This window comes from Pseudophryne corroboree, chromosome 6, assembly GCF_028390025.1.
Source record: "Pseudophryne corroboree isolate aPseCor3 chromosome 6, aPseCor3.hap2, whole genome shotgun sequence".
In the NCBI taxonomy this organism is placed as follows: domain Eukaryota; kingdom Metazoa; phylum Chordata; class Amphibia; order Anura; family Myobatrachidae; genus Pseudophryne; species Pseudophryne corroboree.
Genome location: NC_086449.1, coordinates 429,070,185 through 429,088,734, shown reverse-complemented (window position 1 = coordinate 429,088,734; position 18,550 = coordinate 429,070,185). Strand labels below are relative to the sequence as shown.

Below are 18,550 nucleotides of genomic sequence, written 5' to 3'. Positions count from 1 at the left end.
TCACATTTGATCCTGTTATGTTCATCAGGTATTGTGCTTCTATGAGTCATACAATTTTTATACGTTCTTGAGATCAATTTTGATGATGTTTTTTACATTGTTGTTAAAAAATAACAATGTATCACTTAGTATCAGAATGGGCTAAAGAGATGTGTTACAGTATGACTATTGAAGTGTTAATGGTACTAATTAAGGATTGAGTCTATGCTTGTAGTTAAGTCATATGACAGCGTCATGGTCACATTAATACAGTCCTTTTTTTTTTTTTTTTCACCATTTAATTCATATTTGCTCTTCCTTTTCCCTGGCCTTATTCTATTTTGCCTCTGTATACTTTGACTCATACTACTATGTTATTTTAAGTTGATTTATCCGGGTGGTCTTCAGTTTGCCGGCTGTCGGGATCCCGGCGCACAGTATACCGGCGCCGGGATCCCGACAACCGGCATACCGACACCGGAATCCCGACAACCGGCATACCGACACCTTTTCTCCCTCTTGGGGGTCCATGACCCCCCTGGAGGGAGGATAGTGTGGCGCAGCGAGCCTGCAAGGAGCTCATTTGCGCTCGCCCAGCTGTCGGTATGCCGCCGCAGGCATACCATACTACACCTGATTTATCCTACCATGTGCTGTTTTATAACCGGTTGTAAGGGTCTCTGCATTGTCCTTTTTGAAAATGCCAATACTGTTGAATTAAACAAAACAAAAAAGTCCCATAGTTTGTGAGGGACTAGTAAGTATCATAAAGGAATTCAATTACCAGCAGTAAAATCACCACGGCTTTCAAGTTAGCTACGAAGCTAATTGTTTTCGGGACCTAATGAGGTCCTGAATCAGCCATGTTTTCTTGGCTGCTATTGCGAAAACACTTAGGTCTTGGAACTTATCCAGTGTCCTATGTGTTATATATCCTATATATCACGAAAACACGTTTTTTTAATTGTGAGGGGGAAAAAAGGGTTTAATTGAATTGCCAGAAAAAAACATTTGGCCAAAACCTGCAGTATAGCCTGTTTTTTGTGTTTTGTTTTTTTTTTGCTTGCGAAAATTTATTTCGCACTGATGAATCCCCCCCCCCTGTATACCTCATAGTATTTTATTTCCCTTCCAATTTTATATTCAAATATTTCCTGTGTATCTTATGACACAAAATATATGGGGGTATATGCAATTGCGGTCGAATTCGCGGCAATTTTCGCAGTTTTTTAATTCGACTCAATTCGACAGGTGAATCCCGGAAGGTGGCTTCCGGAATTCACCATATTCAATGAAAAACGGATTCGCCAGAGTCGCGGGCGAAAATCGGCCGATTTGGCGGATTTTGCCGCGATTTTAAAAAACGGTAAAAAAACGTGAAAAACCCGAAAAAAAAATGGCGTGGGGTCCCCCCTCCAAAGCATAACCAGCCTCGGGCTCATCGAGCTGGTCCTGGTTCTAAAAATGCAGGGGAAAAATTGGCCAGGGATCCCCCGTATTTTTAAAACCAGCACCGGGCTCTGCGCCTGGTGCCAAAAATACGGGGGACAAAAAGAGTAGGGGTCCCCCGTATTTTTAACACCAGCATCGGGCTCCACTAGCTGGACAGATAATGCCACAGCCGGGGGTCACTTTTATGCCGTGCCCTGCGGCCGTGGCATTAAATATCCAACTAGTCACCCCTGGCCGGGGTACCCTGGGGGAGTGGGGACCCCTTCAATCAAGGGGTCCCCCCCCCCCAGCCACCCAAGGGCCAGGGGTGAAGCCCGAGGCTGTCCCCCCCCATCCAATGGGCTGCGGATGGGGGGGCTGATAGCCTTTTGTGATAATAAAAAGATATTGTTTTTTCCAGTAGTACTACAAGTCCCAGCAAGCCTCCCCCGCAAGCTGGTACTTGGAGAACCACAAGTACCAGCATGCGGGAGAAAAACGGGTCCGCTGGTACCTGTAGTACTACTGGGAAAAAAATACCCAAATAAAAACAGGACACACACACCTTGATAGTAAAACTTTATTACACACTACCGACACACACATACTTACCTATGTTGACACGCCGACTGCCACGGTCTCCGACGATCCGAGGGTACCTGTGAAAAAATTATACTCACCTTCCAGCGTCCAGAGATAAATCCACGTCCAGAGAGTAAAATCCACGTACTTGTTTAAAAAAAAAACCCCGCAAAAACCCGCTCCATACCGGACTAGAAAGGGGTCCAATGTTTTCACATCAGACCCCTTTCTCCCGAATGCCGGGACATCACGTGACTCCTGTCACTGACGTCCCTTCAGCCAATCAGGAAGCGCTACTTCCGTGGCGCTCACCTGATTGGCTGTGCGCTGTCTGTACTGTGACAGCACATCGCAAAGCCGCTCCATTACTTTCAATGGTGGGAACTTTGCGGGTAGCGGTGGGGTCACCCGCCGGTCAGCCGCTGACCGGCGGGTGACCTTACCGCTAGCCGCTAAGTTCCCACCATTGAAAGTAATGGAGCGGCTTTGCGATGTGCTGTCACAGTAGAGACAGCGAACAGCCAATCAGGTGAGCGCAACGAAGTTGCGCTTCCTGATTGGCTTAGAGACCTTTCTGTGACAGCTGTCACTGACAGGTCTCATTCGTGGAAAGGTGTCCCATGTGTCAGCATGGGACCCCTTTCAGTCCGGCATGGAGCGGGTGTTCGGTTTGTTTTTTTGCCAAGTACGTGGATTTATCTCTGGACCATGGCTGAGGTGAGTATATTGATCTTTTCTTTTCAGGTATCCGTGGATTCTACATGGAGAAGAGGACCGATGTCGGCGTGTGAACATAGGTAAGTATGTGTGTGTCGACGTATGAAATAAAGTTTTACTGTCGACGGTGTGTGTGTCCTGTTTTTATTTGGGTATTTTTTTCCCAGTAGTACTACAGGTACCAGCGGGCCCGTTTTTCTCCCGCATGCTGGTACTTGTGGTTCTCCAAGTACCAGCTTGCGGGGGAGGCTTGCTGGGACTTGTAGTACTACTGGAAAAAACAATATCTTTTTATTATCACAAAAGGCTATCAGCCCCCCCATCCGCAGCCCATTGGATGGGGGGGGACAGCCTCGGGCTTCACCCCTGGCCCTTGGGTGGCTGGGGGGGGGGACCCCTTGATTGAAGGGGTCCCCACTCCCCCAGGGTACCCCGGCCAGGGGTGACTAGTTGGATATTTAATGCCACGGCCGCAGGGCACGGCATAAAAGTGACCCCCGGCTGTGGCATTATCTGTCCAGCTAGTGGAGCCCGATGCTGGTGTTAAAAATACGGGGGACCCCTACTCTTTTTGTCCCCCGTATTTTTGGCACCAGGCGCAGAGCCCGGTGCTGGTTTTAAAAATACGGGGGATCCCCTGTCAATTTTTCCCCCGCATTTTTAGAACCAGGACCAGCTCGAAGAGCCCGAGGCTGGTTATGCTTTGGAGGGGGGACCCCACGCCATTTTTTTTTATGATTTCACCGTTCCAGCATAAAGAAAAAAAAAAAATAATAATAATATTTTAAAAAATATATAAATAATATTTGTGCCTCCAAAAAAAAAAAAAAAAGTACCTAATCCCTTCTAATATAAATAGATCTGCTATTCCCCCCCCAAAAAACACCAAAAAAAACATGTTTAAAATTTTTTTATTTGTTTTCACCCTCCAAAGTGTGGCGGATTGAAAATGACGAATTTGCGGTCTAAAAGCACTGCTGTCGAATTTCCAAACTTGAATTGAATATGCTTTGGTCGAATTGCAGCACTTGTATCATTGCAGAAAAGTCGAATTTGCAAAAAGTCGAATTTCAAAAAGTCGAATTTTGAAAGTCCGTTCTTTGGTCGGAAAGCACTGAATTGCATAGGCGATTTTTTTTTTTGGTCGAAAATGACCCGAAATTCGACAATTTCGGGAATTCGACCGCAATTGCATATACCCCATGGTGTTTAGCAGCCTATAAATAATCTTTTTATTGAAATGGTATACAAAAAGCAGTACATGGTCTTTGGTCCTGTTTGGCATTCATAAACCATTTAATCAACAGCTGCACCCTCTGAACGATAGAGAAAAATGAAGTTTGGGTTTTCTTACAAAAAATGTGACAAAATGCAAATAAACAGTGTGAAAATATTTGAGGGTATCCAATTAGCCCCATAAAGCCGTGGCTCACGCCGTCTTATCAGGGATTTTGTTTTACCTGCTTCAGGCAGTCCGAAACAAAATCCCCCAAAACGGGGTTGTTTCTACCGAAAAGACACGTTTTACTTAACCTGTGTGTTTTCGGGAGATAATGTTTTTTTTTTGTTTTTTTTTTACAGGAGACCAAATTGGATAGCCTGTAAAAATAAATATGGGTGAAACATCGGGAAAAATAGAAAAAAAAGGAAGTTTTCTGCACTCTTATGGTTTTTCACCTGTAATTTAATACCCCCCATTGTGTATTGTGATCATTGCTCTAGTGTTAGCTATTTCTAATAAAGTGAAAACAAAACAACTTTTAACTATCCCCAACAGTGTTTGGGAAGTAAAGAATAATACCAGGAAGTGAGTTGTACACAACTGTTATGGGCATGTTTCTTACATGGGAGTAACATAGAAATGTATAGCATGTAGGAGTACCTATAAATAATTTAAAGGAATTGTGCCACCTCCCATAAAATAACTGATCACACAATCAGCCAAGTGACATTACAAAAGCTGGCCATACACCTAAAGATTTATTGTCCAATGTGGCTGGTTGGAATGAAAATCTGGTAATGTATGGGAGCTATTGACAATTGACCATTTGCTCCTAAACACTGAGGGGGTCTATTCATGAATCATTGAAAAGAGTGGATAAGTGAGCCTGTGTACAATTGTATAGTATGCAAATTATAAATGTTCCTTCAAATTATAAATGTTACTTCAACAAACCATTTTTGTCAGTTTTCCAGCATTTCGGAGCAAATGGTCATTTGTTATTTGCTCCCATACATTACCAGATTTTCGTTCCAACCAGCCACATTGGACAATAATCTTTGGGAATATGGCCATCTAAACTCTAAAGCAGTGAGGGCCCAAACATGGCACTACATGACTGAAATTTAGTGATATGACATGATCTCTTAATCCAGGAATACGCACTGCTTCAGTAAATATGTAGTATCTCCTGGTTGTGTTACATAATGTGGGTTTGTCATCATAATTAGTACAGGTAGTTCACCATATTTTGATTGTTTTATATAGCTTGGGATGCATATGATACAATAAATATATATGTGGTAAAAAGTATATAAAGGGGTCAATTACATTGGACCCCAGATTCTGGAGGTTGACATAAGCAGTAAGATACTTTAGGGGGGCAGGCAGAGAAGACTTCACTACAACCAAAAATAAATCGGAGATAACCATTCTGAAAGAGGCATATCATACGTGCATTGCCTGAAAATCTATATACACATGTAATATTGAATAGGACTTACAACTGAAGTGTTAGTTTCAAATCAGTAACGTAAAATAAAATTAATTTACGAAAAATATATTAGATATTTGCGTCAGAATATATATAGATATAAATTATTGCTTCAGTGTATTTCCCTCAGTTTTCCAAAGTGGAGAAGAAATGATACAAGATGTGTTGTTTCCACATTTCAGGAGAATTATGCCATCATTAAAAAATATTAAATCTTTAAGAAATAGGTGTCCTGTTCATTTCAAATTTTCCATTGTTTACAGCCTATAATAAGTTGTCATTTAGGTGTGTATTATAATTAGTATAATAAGGAAACTACCCAGATCAGAGTAATTAATGTATATGGTTTTCTCATGTGCCATTATTTGTTGTACACCTTTGTTTGTTGAAATTGGACAAGAGTTCCTCTTTGAACATTGTAAAAGACTGTTTTCTCTTGCAGTGTGTGGTGGAGAGAACTAGAGGAGAAAAATTAGATCAGCTCTAGAGAAGACAGGAGGGAATCAGCATAGGTGAGCTAATAGGAAAGGATGTTTGGCGGTCCAAGGCAATTCTACTAATGAAGCATTGCCTGCTTTCTTTCATTGATAACATGCGGGAGGATTATTCTTAAACTAGGTCAAACTTTTTTTTATTTTATTTAGTAAATTCATTGTTGATTAAGTACCTTGTAACTACAACCTATGGGCCTATATTACTGCAGAACCTGTGACTGAAAACCAGGATTACAGTCTACAATAAATAAGTCACTGTATTTTTTAATTACATTTATAGAAAAAATACAGCTAATTTCATTCCTTGTATACTGTTATATCTTAATAACTTATTACACGTTCGTAAATTGTGGTGGAATGATTATATATTGAGATGAAAAATGGAGACAAAAAAAAATGGTAACTTTTATAATGCTATTAATAAACTTTCTATTTAATGTTATTTTGGTGGTATATGTTTAATTTGCCGCCTATCGGGATCCCAGCGTTCAGGATACTGACGCCGGAGTACCGGTGCAACAGGACTATTCCCACTCATGGGTGTCCACAACACCCATAGAGTGGGACTAGAACCTCTGGCGAGTCACCGAGCCCGCAAGTGGACTCTCTGCGCTTGCCCCACTTCCAACATACTGGCGGCTGGAATGCCGCCGTCTGTATATTGACGGCCAGCATCCGGGCCGCTGGTAAATCATACTGAACCCATTCTGGTTTTCAGTCACTATTTCTGTATTGCTATACTGTGAGACCTTGTTGTCTCAGACTGCCAGTGAGACCAGTGAGCCTAATGGGATTTGATTTTTACCCAGATGTAATGTACATTGTGGAACATAAGGAATTTAGCATCTGATACTGTAGTCTTAATATGTACTCTGCTGTCGCAACAATGACTTGTGAAGCATTTGCTGTACGGTGCAGGTTCAGGAGAACACCATAATTGAAGGATTGCAAATTCCTCTATAGTTGCTAATACAGCTGTTAATACATTTATAATTATTCACCAGCTTCAGAGTAAGTTTTCCCACTGCGTTTTGGTGAGTGACAGGGCATTCAGTATGAATTACCGGCGGCTGGGATGCCGGCCGTCAGTATACTAACAGCGGTATCCCGGTCACCAGTATGCCGGCAGCGGGGAGAATGCTAGAAACCCCTTGCGGGTATGCTGCGCTCACCACGCTGCGGGCACGGTGGTTCACTGCGCTCACCACAGTTTATATTCTAACTCTATGGGTGTTGTGGACATCCACAGATGGAGAAAAGCCTGTGGCGCTGGTATTCCGGCGCCGGCATTTCACCACTAATCGGGATCCCGGCATTGGCATTATGACCACCGGGATCTCGACTAGCGGTATTTTCACTGCTTCCGTGAAAGGCTGTAAAAAAGGTCTATTTTAACCCTTGCAAAAACAAATTTAAAAAACCCACTTACATGAACTTTTTTTTTTTTTTTATAATCTCCTTAGGTGAGATAGCATTGAGCTGGCCATCACCTTCTTAAAGATGCACTGTTTTCCTAAGTTTAGTTTCCTATCCAGTAAAATGAGTTTGTAAACCGTGCTTGTTTGATCAAAATGAAACCTGTTAGCATTTTTTTCCATCATAGTAAATGTCATCTGTTCAGAAATACATTCTCAAACAAATTTACAGTGGTAATTTGGCAAATCATAAATATTCTTTCCTAACTATCCAAATAATTTTTTATTCATGTGTAATAGTCACGTAGTGTTGCCTTTTTAAAATTCATCTGTATACTTTGCTGCTGTTATACCCCTTTCACGCATACATCCTGGAAAATTGCAGGGTCTATTAAGTCATTAAATTCCCGGGTCTCAGCCTGACCTGGTAAAGATCAGGGTTGTGGACCCGTAGCGAAGTTATCTTTCACATCTACCAAAAACCCGAGGTGATTCATGTTTACATGCAAAAACCCATGTTTTACATGTACTGTGTGAAAGGGTTATTAATCATCCTTTTATTTTAAAATCACACCAGAGAGAGGTTATCTTTTAAAGTAATAATAGCATGCCACCTGTATTATTATTATTATATGGGGGTTTTGGTTGGTTGTATTTGAATAGGATACATGTGTATATCTAATCTAGTCAGCCGTTTTGTTACACATTGACCAAATCTTCCTCATATTGCACAATGCGTAGACCAAGGAGGGTGATTTTGCCCCAAAGCAACCATGCTTTGATTATACTGGCGTTTCAATTCTATTGCTGAGGTGCATGGTGGTTACTGTTTCTCTCCAGTACTATCTGAAATGGAACATCCATGACTCCTAACAACCGTTTGCAACAAATTTCAATATCATAGTGGAAGACTTGATTCCAAGAATAAAATGGTGTTTTGCAACCATCTATCTATATTTATCAGATTTTCTGTTCTGTAATATTCCCTATGAGCTAAGGCTTTGTAACTTTTATATAATCTATCAAACTGGGTGTGTGAGATTTTGGTTTTTCCTTTTAATTTCTGAAACTTGTGTTTGGCCATGATGTTATAATATACCACTTCTGTGGCAGCTAATGTGGCCTGAGCAGTGTTCTTGTGCTAAGACCAGAAATCTAGTCCACAGACTATGTTGTGTATAGTACATAATAATGTGTAAATTGTGCACACATTATTGAGAGCCAAACAAAGTGTACATTATATAAAACTACAGCATAACCTGTATGATGTTTCTATCAGCTTAATGCGGGTGTGATTGCGACTACTAGCCACAGAATAGTTTCCCTGTAGTATTACAGTCTCAGACTGTGCACCTTTTTGTTCAACACAATATTCAGACAGCCCCTTGTAAATTACATTTCTTGTTGTCGTGATGTGTGCAGTACTAAAAATACTGTTGTGATAAGTCTATATTATGTGTTTGTTATATAACAAGCAACATAAAGTCATGGGTATTATATAAGGTGATCTTTGCAAGAGCAAGCAACCCAGATTATCCAGAAGTGTTAAAGCATAACATACTTTGTTTATCTTGTAAAGACACTTTGGGTGGAATTCAAATGTGTGAAAAGTCGGTTGGGTGTCTGGTTTTCCTGTCTATTAGATAGGGAAAAAAAAGACTCCTAACTGACTTTTCAAACATTTGAATCTCCCTCATTGTATTACATCTATAAAAGATGAAGGGACTGGTCACATCTATGCAATCAGGTGCCCAGATGGCTTTCTATGACACTCTCTAGTACATAAAGTAAGTTGTTGCTAATGCTATATTATTTAAAAGATAGCACTGAAAAATATTGTGGCCCCCAAATGTTAACAGGGTTTGTTTGTGAGGTCTATGGGGAATAATACCACTATTGCTATTGGAACTTGTACGTCACACCACTAAAAAGAGTTAATATGTATTTGCTCTACCAAAATACAGTGGTGAAAGTATTACATTCTCCTTGATGCACAAAGCTAGCTTTCCCGGTGAAATCCCTTTTCCTACATTAAGCGCCATCGCTCTTTCCACTGCCTGTGTTATGATGTGCAGCGTGTATTTGTTTTGGCTTTGTGAGGTTGCTTGGCTACCTATAAATCCATTTGGTCAATAAGGGGTTTGGTATTTCCTCCTGTATCTGATCATGTTACTATACAAGTATTCGTGCACACGCACACATGTGAAGGTTCTGTCAATTTGGTGGAAATCTAATGAGAAAAGTAACAGCTCAAGTTGTTTTCTTTTCTAAAGGCTGTTCGGTTATAATATAGTAAATAATAAGGGATGAATTTGTGAAAGGGTAGTAAAGTTTAGTGATGGGTCAGTTCTTGAGGGGTGGCAGTGGTGTAGTGATTATTATGATTACTTTTGTTGGTGGCAGATTCAATTAGCCACGCATGATGTTCAACTGCACATATCTGGTTATTACTGGAGGAAAATTTGCTATTTTATTTTTATTTTTTACCCACACTTCCATGAGGATAAAACACAAGCAAGCTTTCCCTGCCGTGGTAACCTATGTACTGTTGGCATGTGGAACCTCATGGCTAGTTGAATCCAACACCTCCTCACTAATTGTGGGTTCTGTTGCCAGTAATGGCAGAAAAATATTGAAAATGATGACACAAGAATTGATCAGTCAGTGCTGCAAAATCCCAGGGAATTGGACACTGTCATTATCGTACTTAAGCATTTACTATGAAAATGTGTTTGGGTGGACATCTCCTTTAGTACACCAGTAAGCATGTATATGTTGGAGAATGTCCATAAATCTGTATGCATGTATATTTTACAGAGAATGTCAGTGTGCGTGTATATATTACAGAGAATGTCAGTATTATGTGGATGATAATTTAGAGCACACAGTGGCTATAGTAAATTGTCCATAATATGAATATATTGGGCAGTATCACATGTAAGTAATTACATTATTTGAACTACATACCCTTGATAGTGTACATTAATTTTACAAGTTCCTATAGTGGGGATCTCCCCCTACATGTGTTATCTGCTGTTCCACTCTGTGGTTTTACGTAGTGAGATTTATAAACCACCTGCCTGTTGTGTGTGTTGTGTTGGATGTTATCTGTTCCAACTGACATTTCACTTCATGAGTTCTAAAATAACATGTTTATTACACATATGACAAAGTAAGTGCCAGATATGACATCCGTAGGTTAAGCTTGACCTCCTGCCACAAAGGCTTACTGTGATACCTGTTTTTGTCAGTTTGGGAATATGTAGCCACTATAAAAACTACTGTTAATAGGTATATAAAGCTGTTGTCTGTGGTTACTTGGGGTGTAATATGTGCATTATCTGTATGTCATGTGAACCTTACTGTTTTTCAGTGGCCCTGTTCCTGTAGTGAGCCTTGAGAAAATCCCAAATCTTGTGAAAGCCGATGGTGCCAATGTTAAAATGAATTCAGCCACTAACTCTTCCTCTACGGCAGCATCTTCAGCATCCTCCCTAGCAAAGCAGTCTGTGTTACCGAAACCTGTTCCGCCTTCACCAGAAAAAATATTGAATGGGAAAGGAATTTCATCTCTAGACAAAAAGCATCAAAATGGTACCAAAAGCAGTAACAAGCCTTACAAAAGACTTTCTGGTGAGTGTAGTGCGTTTAAATCCCACAGTATCAGCATATACCATGGTTTCAATGCTGTCCTCAAGGAACTCCATTGGTTGGGCTTCTGGGAAGTAATCCATAAGACATGCCATGTTGATGTGCCTTGAGGACATTAGTGAGAATCTCTTCAATTGGCCTGCGTTTTGAAGAAGAACTTCTGCAGCTTGTTTATACGTTAACCTTACAAACTCCAGGCAGTGAGATGAGGAGATTATTGGGACTCCACAGTTACCATACAGTTTTGGTAGTTCTGTAAATGTATATTCTCTCAGTAATGTGGATGCTGCCGACTCTTTCTTTCTTGGTGAAGTTTATTACTTTTTACAGAGACTCCGGTTGATCTGTAAAACCAGTTTGCCGGTGACATTGACTAAATCGAGAGCATTCAACAGTTACCTCTATGTTTAGAAAATTGAGAGTGGCCTGAAATAGGAATGCTGTTAGTCACAATTAATTTGATATGCTTTCTTAACGGTGTCTGTTATACATTTGAGGCTATATTTAAAAATGTGTCCTTATCTCGCCACTATTTCAAGCTTTAAATCTGAGTCTTCTTAATGTAACCATTTAATCTTTTGATAATTATCGTGTCTGCGCACTAAAGGATTTCTAAGCCGAAAGTATAAATTGGCTAAAAGAAAATCTAGGAATACATTCACAAAGATATATATGTATTCTACTACTTAATAATCTATCTATTTTATTCTGGTATGGGTCAAAAATCAATAGAAATGTGATACAAATTATTGATCTTCTGTCAAATAGAGAGAGAATTTGACCCAAATAAACACTGTGGAGTATTGGATCCAGAGACAAAGAAGCCGTGTACAAGATCTCTGACTTGCAAGGTAGTTATTAGAACAAAATTACACAAAAATAAGTAAAGACATCTTGTCATAACATGTAATGCCATTGTTCCATTGTTTCATCTAATAGGCCCTACACACTGGCAGATCCGCCGCCGAGCTGCCCGATGGCGAATACGGGCGACCCGGTGACGGGGGGAGTGAAGTTTCCTCACTCCCCCCCCGTCACCCGGCGCCATAGCAATGCATGCTAACATGGACAATCTCGTCCATATTGGCCTGCATGCATAAGCAATGGGGCACCAACGATTAACGAGCTCGGGGCCGCGCATCGTTAATCGTTGGTGCCTACACACTGCACTATATGAACGAGTACGTTCATATCGTGCAGTATTATCTGCCAGTGTGTAAGGCCCTTAAGACATGAGTTGGTGACATCATTATATTGACCAGTTCCTTAACAGGTAACTGATTCAGTTAAATTAAATAATTCATTATTATTCAATATGGTTGAATATCTTGTCAAAGTTACAAAACTAAAAATGCTGATCATTATCTGCATGCGTATGTGTTCAGCCATCTTCCTAATGTACTAATAGCCCCCATCTGATCTTGTTGGTAGATCGCTCTGTGTAATTGCTGGAACTGTATTATTCTCATTAGTATAGTATACACTGGAGTGTCTGAAGCAGACATGCCTCCTTCTTTTCTTTTTTTCCATAAAGCATTTTGTGAGTAGACTATAAAGTTAACTGGTGAAATATCAATTTCTTACATTTAATTCTGCTCATTAGACACACACCCTTAACCACAGACGGGCAGTCCCAGGTCGAAAGAAACCATTTGATATTCTCCTAGCTGAACACAAGGCTCGATCGAGAGAAAAAGAGGTGACAAAAGACAAAGAACACCCACAGAATACACGAGAAACGCATCAGAACCAGCCTGCACCAGCACAAGAACAGTCATCAGGACCGTCTGCTAGCTCTACTTCAGAACCAAAAGTGACATCTCCTGCAAAAGCCAGACTTCCAAACTCTGTCCTACCAAGGTGAGCACAATAGCCTAGAATTTACTAACAATGATCAGTATGTGCTTTGTGGGGAAATTAATGTGCAGTGGTTTGCAACCGTATTCAGTCTCATAAGTCAACAACTATGTCTATATTTCAAATGACACTACCAGTAGGCTACCGTCACTGGCTAATTTAAAAAAATATGCTCAAATTGCCTTTTTTTTTCTTTCCTTTTTTGACATTTTGATAAATATATTTAAAAAAAAAAATATATATATATATATATATATATATATATATATATATTTTTTTTATTTTTTTTTTACTTAAATTAGATAAATACCTAGGAGGTGTTTTAAGCTCCCCAACCTCCATGTCCATTGGCCCCCTTTGTAGAATTACTTCCCAACTCCTAGTGCAGTGGTTCACAAACTGCGGTGCCCTGAAACACTTGCAGGGGTGCCTCGGGTTGGTGGTCCAGGATCAAAACAAATTAATTATGGTCAAAGTGAAAGGCTAAACCAGTGCTGGTGGCTGCCAGTCATAAAATATGTGGACAGTTAGAATCACAACTATATGCACCACCACATAACTAAACCTAAGGATGACAAATAAGCAATTTACTTAATTTAATATATATATTTTTTCATTTACAATAAGAAACTTTTGGACTAGGAGTGCCTAATACTGATAATGCTGATACTCCAGGGCGCCATGATTCAAGAAAGTTTGTGAACCACTGCCCTAGTGTCTATTAGAACACCTTTCCCCCACCCATAAGTGTCCACAGGTCCTCACTGTTTTAGTACCCCCCCCCCCAACCATGTGTCACAACATATGTGTACAATTACCTCCCCAAAACCCCCGGGGAACCAAAGCAGGTGATCCATCCTGCACATTTGCAGAATGGATTTCATCCATTACAGACTGGGGAAGCAGTGGGACAACACTGTCGCATGTGATAGAACCATGCCAGGTAAGTGGTTGAAATAAATAAATAAAATCTGAAAAATGCTACTTGCATAAGTATTCAAGCTCCCACACAGATGAAGATATTGCCCTAACAATTGGCTTTCAGTAAAGCCTCTACCTGTGAATCATTTAAAAAATATATATATAAATGACCCCTTAATTGAAATACCATTGGGGAGAAGGGGAATGGGAATGATCGATTCACAAGAGCAGTGTGTCCTCTGCATAAATTATAAATAACGGTCATTGAGGATGGGTTGTACAAGTTCTAAATACGTTAATAATTTGTGATTCACAGTGTAAATCATACTAATATCTAGAAGATAGAGGTGCACCCAAGAACAAAGCAATATGTGGAAACAGCAAGCAGAAATATATTCTACACCTTATATGTTGATACTGTACAAATTAAAATATAACCTTTATTTAAATACATATTAACCAGAAAGTGAACATAAAGTCCCGTGCATCACACACTTTTAATGTTTTTTTTCTTTTAAACTGGTCTGTTAAGAAATTGTTATATGAAAACTTAATTGCTTAGCAGCAGTGCCTTACCCCAGTGGTTCCCAAACGTTCTCCTTTTTCCACTAGGGGACACTGGAGTGAATACGCTGGGGTATAGACAGTGGATGAGTGGAGCTGGCACTTTAAAATTCTGTAGAATTTTAGTTGGCTCCTCCCCCTCTATGCACCACATGAACTCCGTTTTAGATTAGTGCTCGAGGGAGCCGGGTGCTTTTAAGGCGGTCTCCAGCCTTTTTACTTTACTTTTACTTTTTATTTTCCTTGAACTTCTATCAAGGCTTCAACAGGCAGGCTGCATGCTGCTGCAGTCTGTCTGCAACGTGGGAAGCCTCCGGACGGGACTGACACAGCTTACCGAAAAGCTTGTGTCTAGATCTCCGGCCACAGGATCACCGAATCCTGGGGACCCACCACTGCTCATTACAAAGCATGGTCCCACGGCCTCCCGCACACCGGACGGCTAGGAAGTCGGCAATTAACACTTCTTAGTGGGTGCTTTAGCAGCAGGTGCCTTCCAGCGCTATGCATTGTATCTCTGGGTGTCCTAATGCAGAGCAGCAGCAGCTACACACTACCGCCAGCGCTTAGCAACGCTGTGTACTCCCAGCTTAACACTAAAGGCTGTCCGGCATGTTGCGCTCCCGCCAGCGCTTAACTGAGCGGCTCCACTTTGCATGGAGCTGGGCTGCATGTGTCCCACTGATCAGCCCGCCCCCGTAGCAGCACATGAAAGATTTCCCGGAGGGGATTTCTCTGCAACCGGCGCCAGGAAGGTAGACTCCGTGCTCCAGCAGCATGGGGACACGGAGCCGGTACAGGAGGGAGATTTTCCCGGAGGGGATGATCAGATCCCGGCGTCAGGAACACATCCGCTACGGGGTGAAGGGGAGGGGGTGGGGGGAGGAAGAGTGGTGTGTGCGCTGCGCTGCACGCTGGCGGCTGGCTTCAGATCTTCCATGCAGCCTCCTCTCTGCGGACGCTATGTGCCCGTTGGCACTAATGGTGGCAGCGATACTAGGCGCTATTTTTAAACTCAAAGTTGTGGCGTGTCAGCTGGGAGGCGGGGCTAGGCATCGGCACCCACAAAATTGACTGCCTTTGCTCATGGTCTGTGCTGGGAATTTTTAATGTAAAAGTTCCCAATATCTCAGCTTACTGCTAGTTTGGAGGGAGATAGACCCCTTTCATTCTGCACTGATACTAGGTTTATAGTAAACAAATGCAGATCCCAGTTAGAGGCTGTTCCTTAGGTCCCTTCTCTTATTCAGGGGGGTGCTTGTTGTGTGGCATTGGCACAATTGCAAGTACTCAGACATTGCAGCACACTCCCAATTTAATGCAGGCAAGGGTGATCAGACACCACAGTGCGCCTGCCACTGCCCTGTCTGTGTGGAGTTTGTGTTTTTTTCCCATACTTGCATAGGGCTAAAGATGTAATTTTATGAATAAGCTTACATAACCTAACTGACTAGGGCTATGCAGCAATTGCCTGATGGTGGCAAGCCCAAATCCCACCTGAACAGCCCTGGTATGGCACAAGGCAGCATGTCTTTAGTATTACTGACCAGAATAGCTCAGTTAGCATTACTGTCTACAACAGAACTTCCAGGTTCATAAACGCTTTCTGCTATACATTACTGTAATGCCCCATCTCATCTGATCTTGGCAGCTAAGCAGTGAATGATGGTGCAGTATTAACCGTACTATCTATATTTATTTCATATTTCTTATCAGTTTCTTACGTAGCGCAGCAAATTCCGTTGCGCTTTACAAATGGAAACAGCAAAAAGGCTTGTGCACGTGGCATAGTGGTTTAGGCAATGTATTATATTTCCAGTACTCTGGGTACGAATCTAGGTTGAGGCGCATCGGCAGCTGCAGAGCTTAAAAGGCCCTGCTGGAAGACTAAATAACACACTGTGGGTGGTATTCAATGATATATCACGGCCAATCCCCTTTCTAAAGTTATCCCCATTATCGCTATGGGCAGCATGGATGGTGTAATGGTTAGCATTACTGCATCACAGCACTGAGGTCATGGGTTTGATTCCCACCACGGTCCTAACTGTGTGGAGTTTATATGTATGTATATATATGTGTGTATATAATTAATATATATAATATATCCACACACACACGCACGCACACACACACACACAGTACCAGTCAAAAGCTTGGACACACCTTCTCATTCAGTGGTTTTTATTTATTTAAATTATTTTCTGCATTGCAGATTAATACTTAAGACATCAAAACTATAAAAGAACACATGGAATTATGTTGTAAACAAAAAGGTGTTAAACAAAACAAAATATATTTTATATTTTAGATTCCTTAAAGTAGCCCCCTTTTGCTTTGATGACAGCTTTACGCACTCTTGGCATTCTCTCAATCTCTCAGGTTGTTTGCCTCCTCTTAGGTTGTGCTTACTCGCTGCAGTGGATCAATCTCCAATATCGCCCTAGACGTGGTTCTTCTGTGGCCTTCGCTACAGCTCAGTGGATGTCGGGTTTGGGGTGTTGCCCTGTCACGCGTGCCTCTTCAAGGGGTCGTGTTGAACTTCACAGTGTGTTGTTAGTCACTGCTGGGCCCCGTTCCTACATTCCTTATCTGGGAGTTCCTCTTTGGTCGATTCCCATGCATCTTCACCTCTGGAGGTTGTTTGTCATCTTCGGGTGATCTGCTGGTTTTACTTCTACTTTTATCTTCCAGCTGTGGCTAGTCGTTTCTTCACGGATCTTTCCTTTTCCGCTTAAGGGCGACTATTACTGTGATCCATGTGACCACTGTCCTTGACTCGGTCAGGGGGTGCTGCAGACAGCTCATTCCCGCCCGGGAGGTCAACTTTGGGACGTCCCCAGCGTATTCACTCCAGTGTCCGCTAGTGGAAGAACGGGAAAATGGGATTTTGGTACTTACCGATAAATCCTTTTCTCTGATTCCATAGGGGACACTGGACGCCGTCCCTGCGCTGGTTCTTCTTACTGCAGTGTTGTCACGACGTTCCTACTGCTCTTGCTTCTCGGCGGCATCTCGTGATTAATTGTGGTAATTTGGATATATATTTATTTATTTCTCCTTCGTCCTAGAGGATGCTGGGGACTCCAAAAGGACCATGGGGTATAGACGGAATCCGCAGGAGGCATGGGCACTTTAAGACTTTAAATGGGTGTGAACTGGCTCCTCCCTCTATGCCCCTCCTCCAGACCCCAGTTAGACTCTGTGCCCAGAGGAGACTGGTCACACACTAGGGGAGCTCTCCTGAGTTTCTCTAAAAAGACTTTTGTTAGGTTTTTTATTTTCAGGGAGCACTGCTGGCAACAGGCTCCCTGCATCGTGGGACTGAGGGGAGAGAAACAGACCTACTTCTGTGAGTTGAAAGGCTCTGCTTCTTAGGCTACTGGACACCATTAGCTCCAGAGGGTCTGATCACTTGGGTCACCTAGTTGCTCGTTCCCGGAACCGCGCCGCGGTCCCCCTCACAGAGCCAGAATTAAGAAGACAGGTGAGTAACCAAAGCAAAGAAGACTTCAGTGAAGGCGGCAGAAGACTTCAGTCTTCCTGAGGTAACGCGCAGCGGTCGCGCTGCGCGCCATTGCTCCCACAAACACAGGCACTGCATTGGTGCAGGGGGGGCGCCCTGGGCAGCAATAAAAACCTCATAATTTGTGACTGGCATGTATGTGGAGTGCGGAGGCACAATCAGGGGACCCCCACCAGTGTGAAAAATTGCGGGACGGAAGCGCGCCATGTAGGGGGCGGGGCTTCGTCCTCCAGCTCTAACCAGCGCCATTTTCTCTCCACAGCTTGCTGCAGAGACGCTGCTCCTGGCCCTTCACTGCTGGCACAAGTAACTGGGTGCTAAAAACGAGAGGGGGGGCACTAAAATCGGTGTTGGTTATTATTATTATTATTATTATTAATATATAACAGCGCTTATAGGTCTGGGGCATTGTTTCATTCTTCAGACCGGTGGGGCGCTGGGTGTGAGCTGGCAATCTCCCTCTCTGTCTCTATGAAAGGCCTTACTGTGGGTCTGTCCCCTTTAGCCCAGTGTGTTTGGGGGTGTCTAGACGCGTGTGTCGGCATGTCTGAAGCTGAATGCTCTTCCCAGGAGGAGGCTCGTGTGGGGGCTGAACAGAATAAGGGAGTGACTCCGTCGGCACCGCTGATTGGGTTGAGATGTGGAGTGTTTTAAATAAGTGTTGCTTTGTTGCATAAGAGGTTGGACAAATCCGACTCA

General features: G+C 42.2%; 1 protein-coding gene across 7 annotated transcripts in view; it reads left to right on the top strand.

Moving 5' to 3' along the window:
* Positions 1-18,550, top strand: part of ATXN7L1 (ataxin 7 like 1) — a 383,163-nt gene that overhangs the window by 316,838 nt on the left and 47,775 nt on the right. For 6 of the 7 annotated variants that reach the window (XM_063927041.1, XM_063927040.1, XM_063927044.1 and 3 more), the window contains 3 exons: positions 10,706-10,965; positions 11,752-11,834; positions 12,587-12,843. In XM_063927041.1, the coding sequence (XP_063783111.1) occupies positions 10,706-10,965; positions 11,752-11,834; positions 12,587-12,843 (600 nt within the window). Of the gene's footprint in view, positions 1-5,865; positions 5,936-10,705; positions 10,966-11,751; positions 11,835-12,586; positions 12,844-18,550 lie in introns of those variants that run through there. The other variant, XM_063927045.1, reaches the window with a different exon arrangement.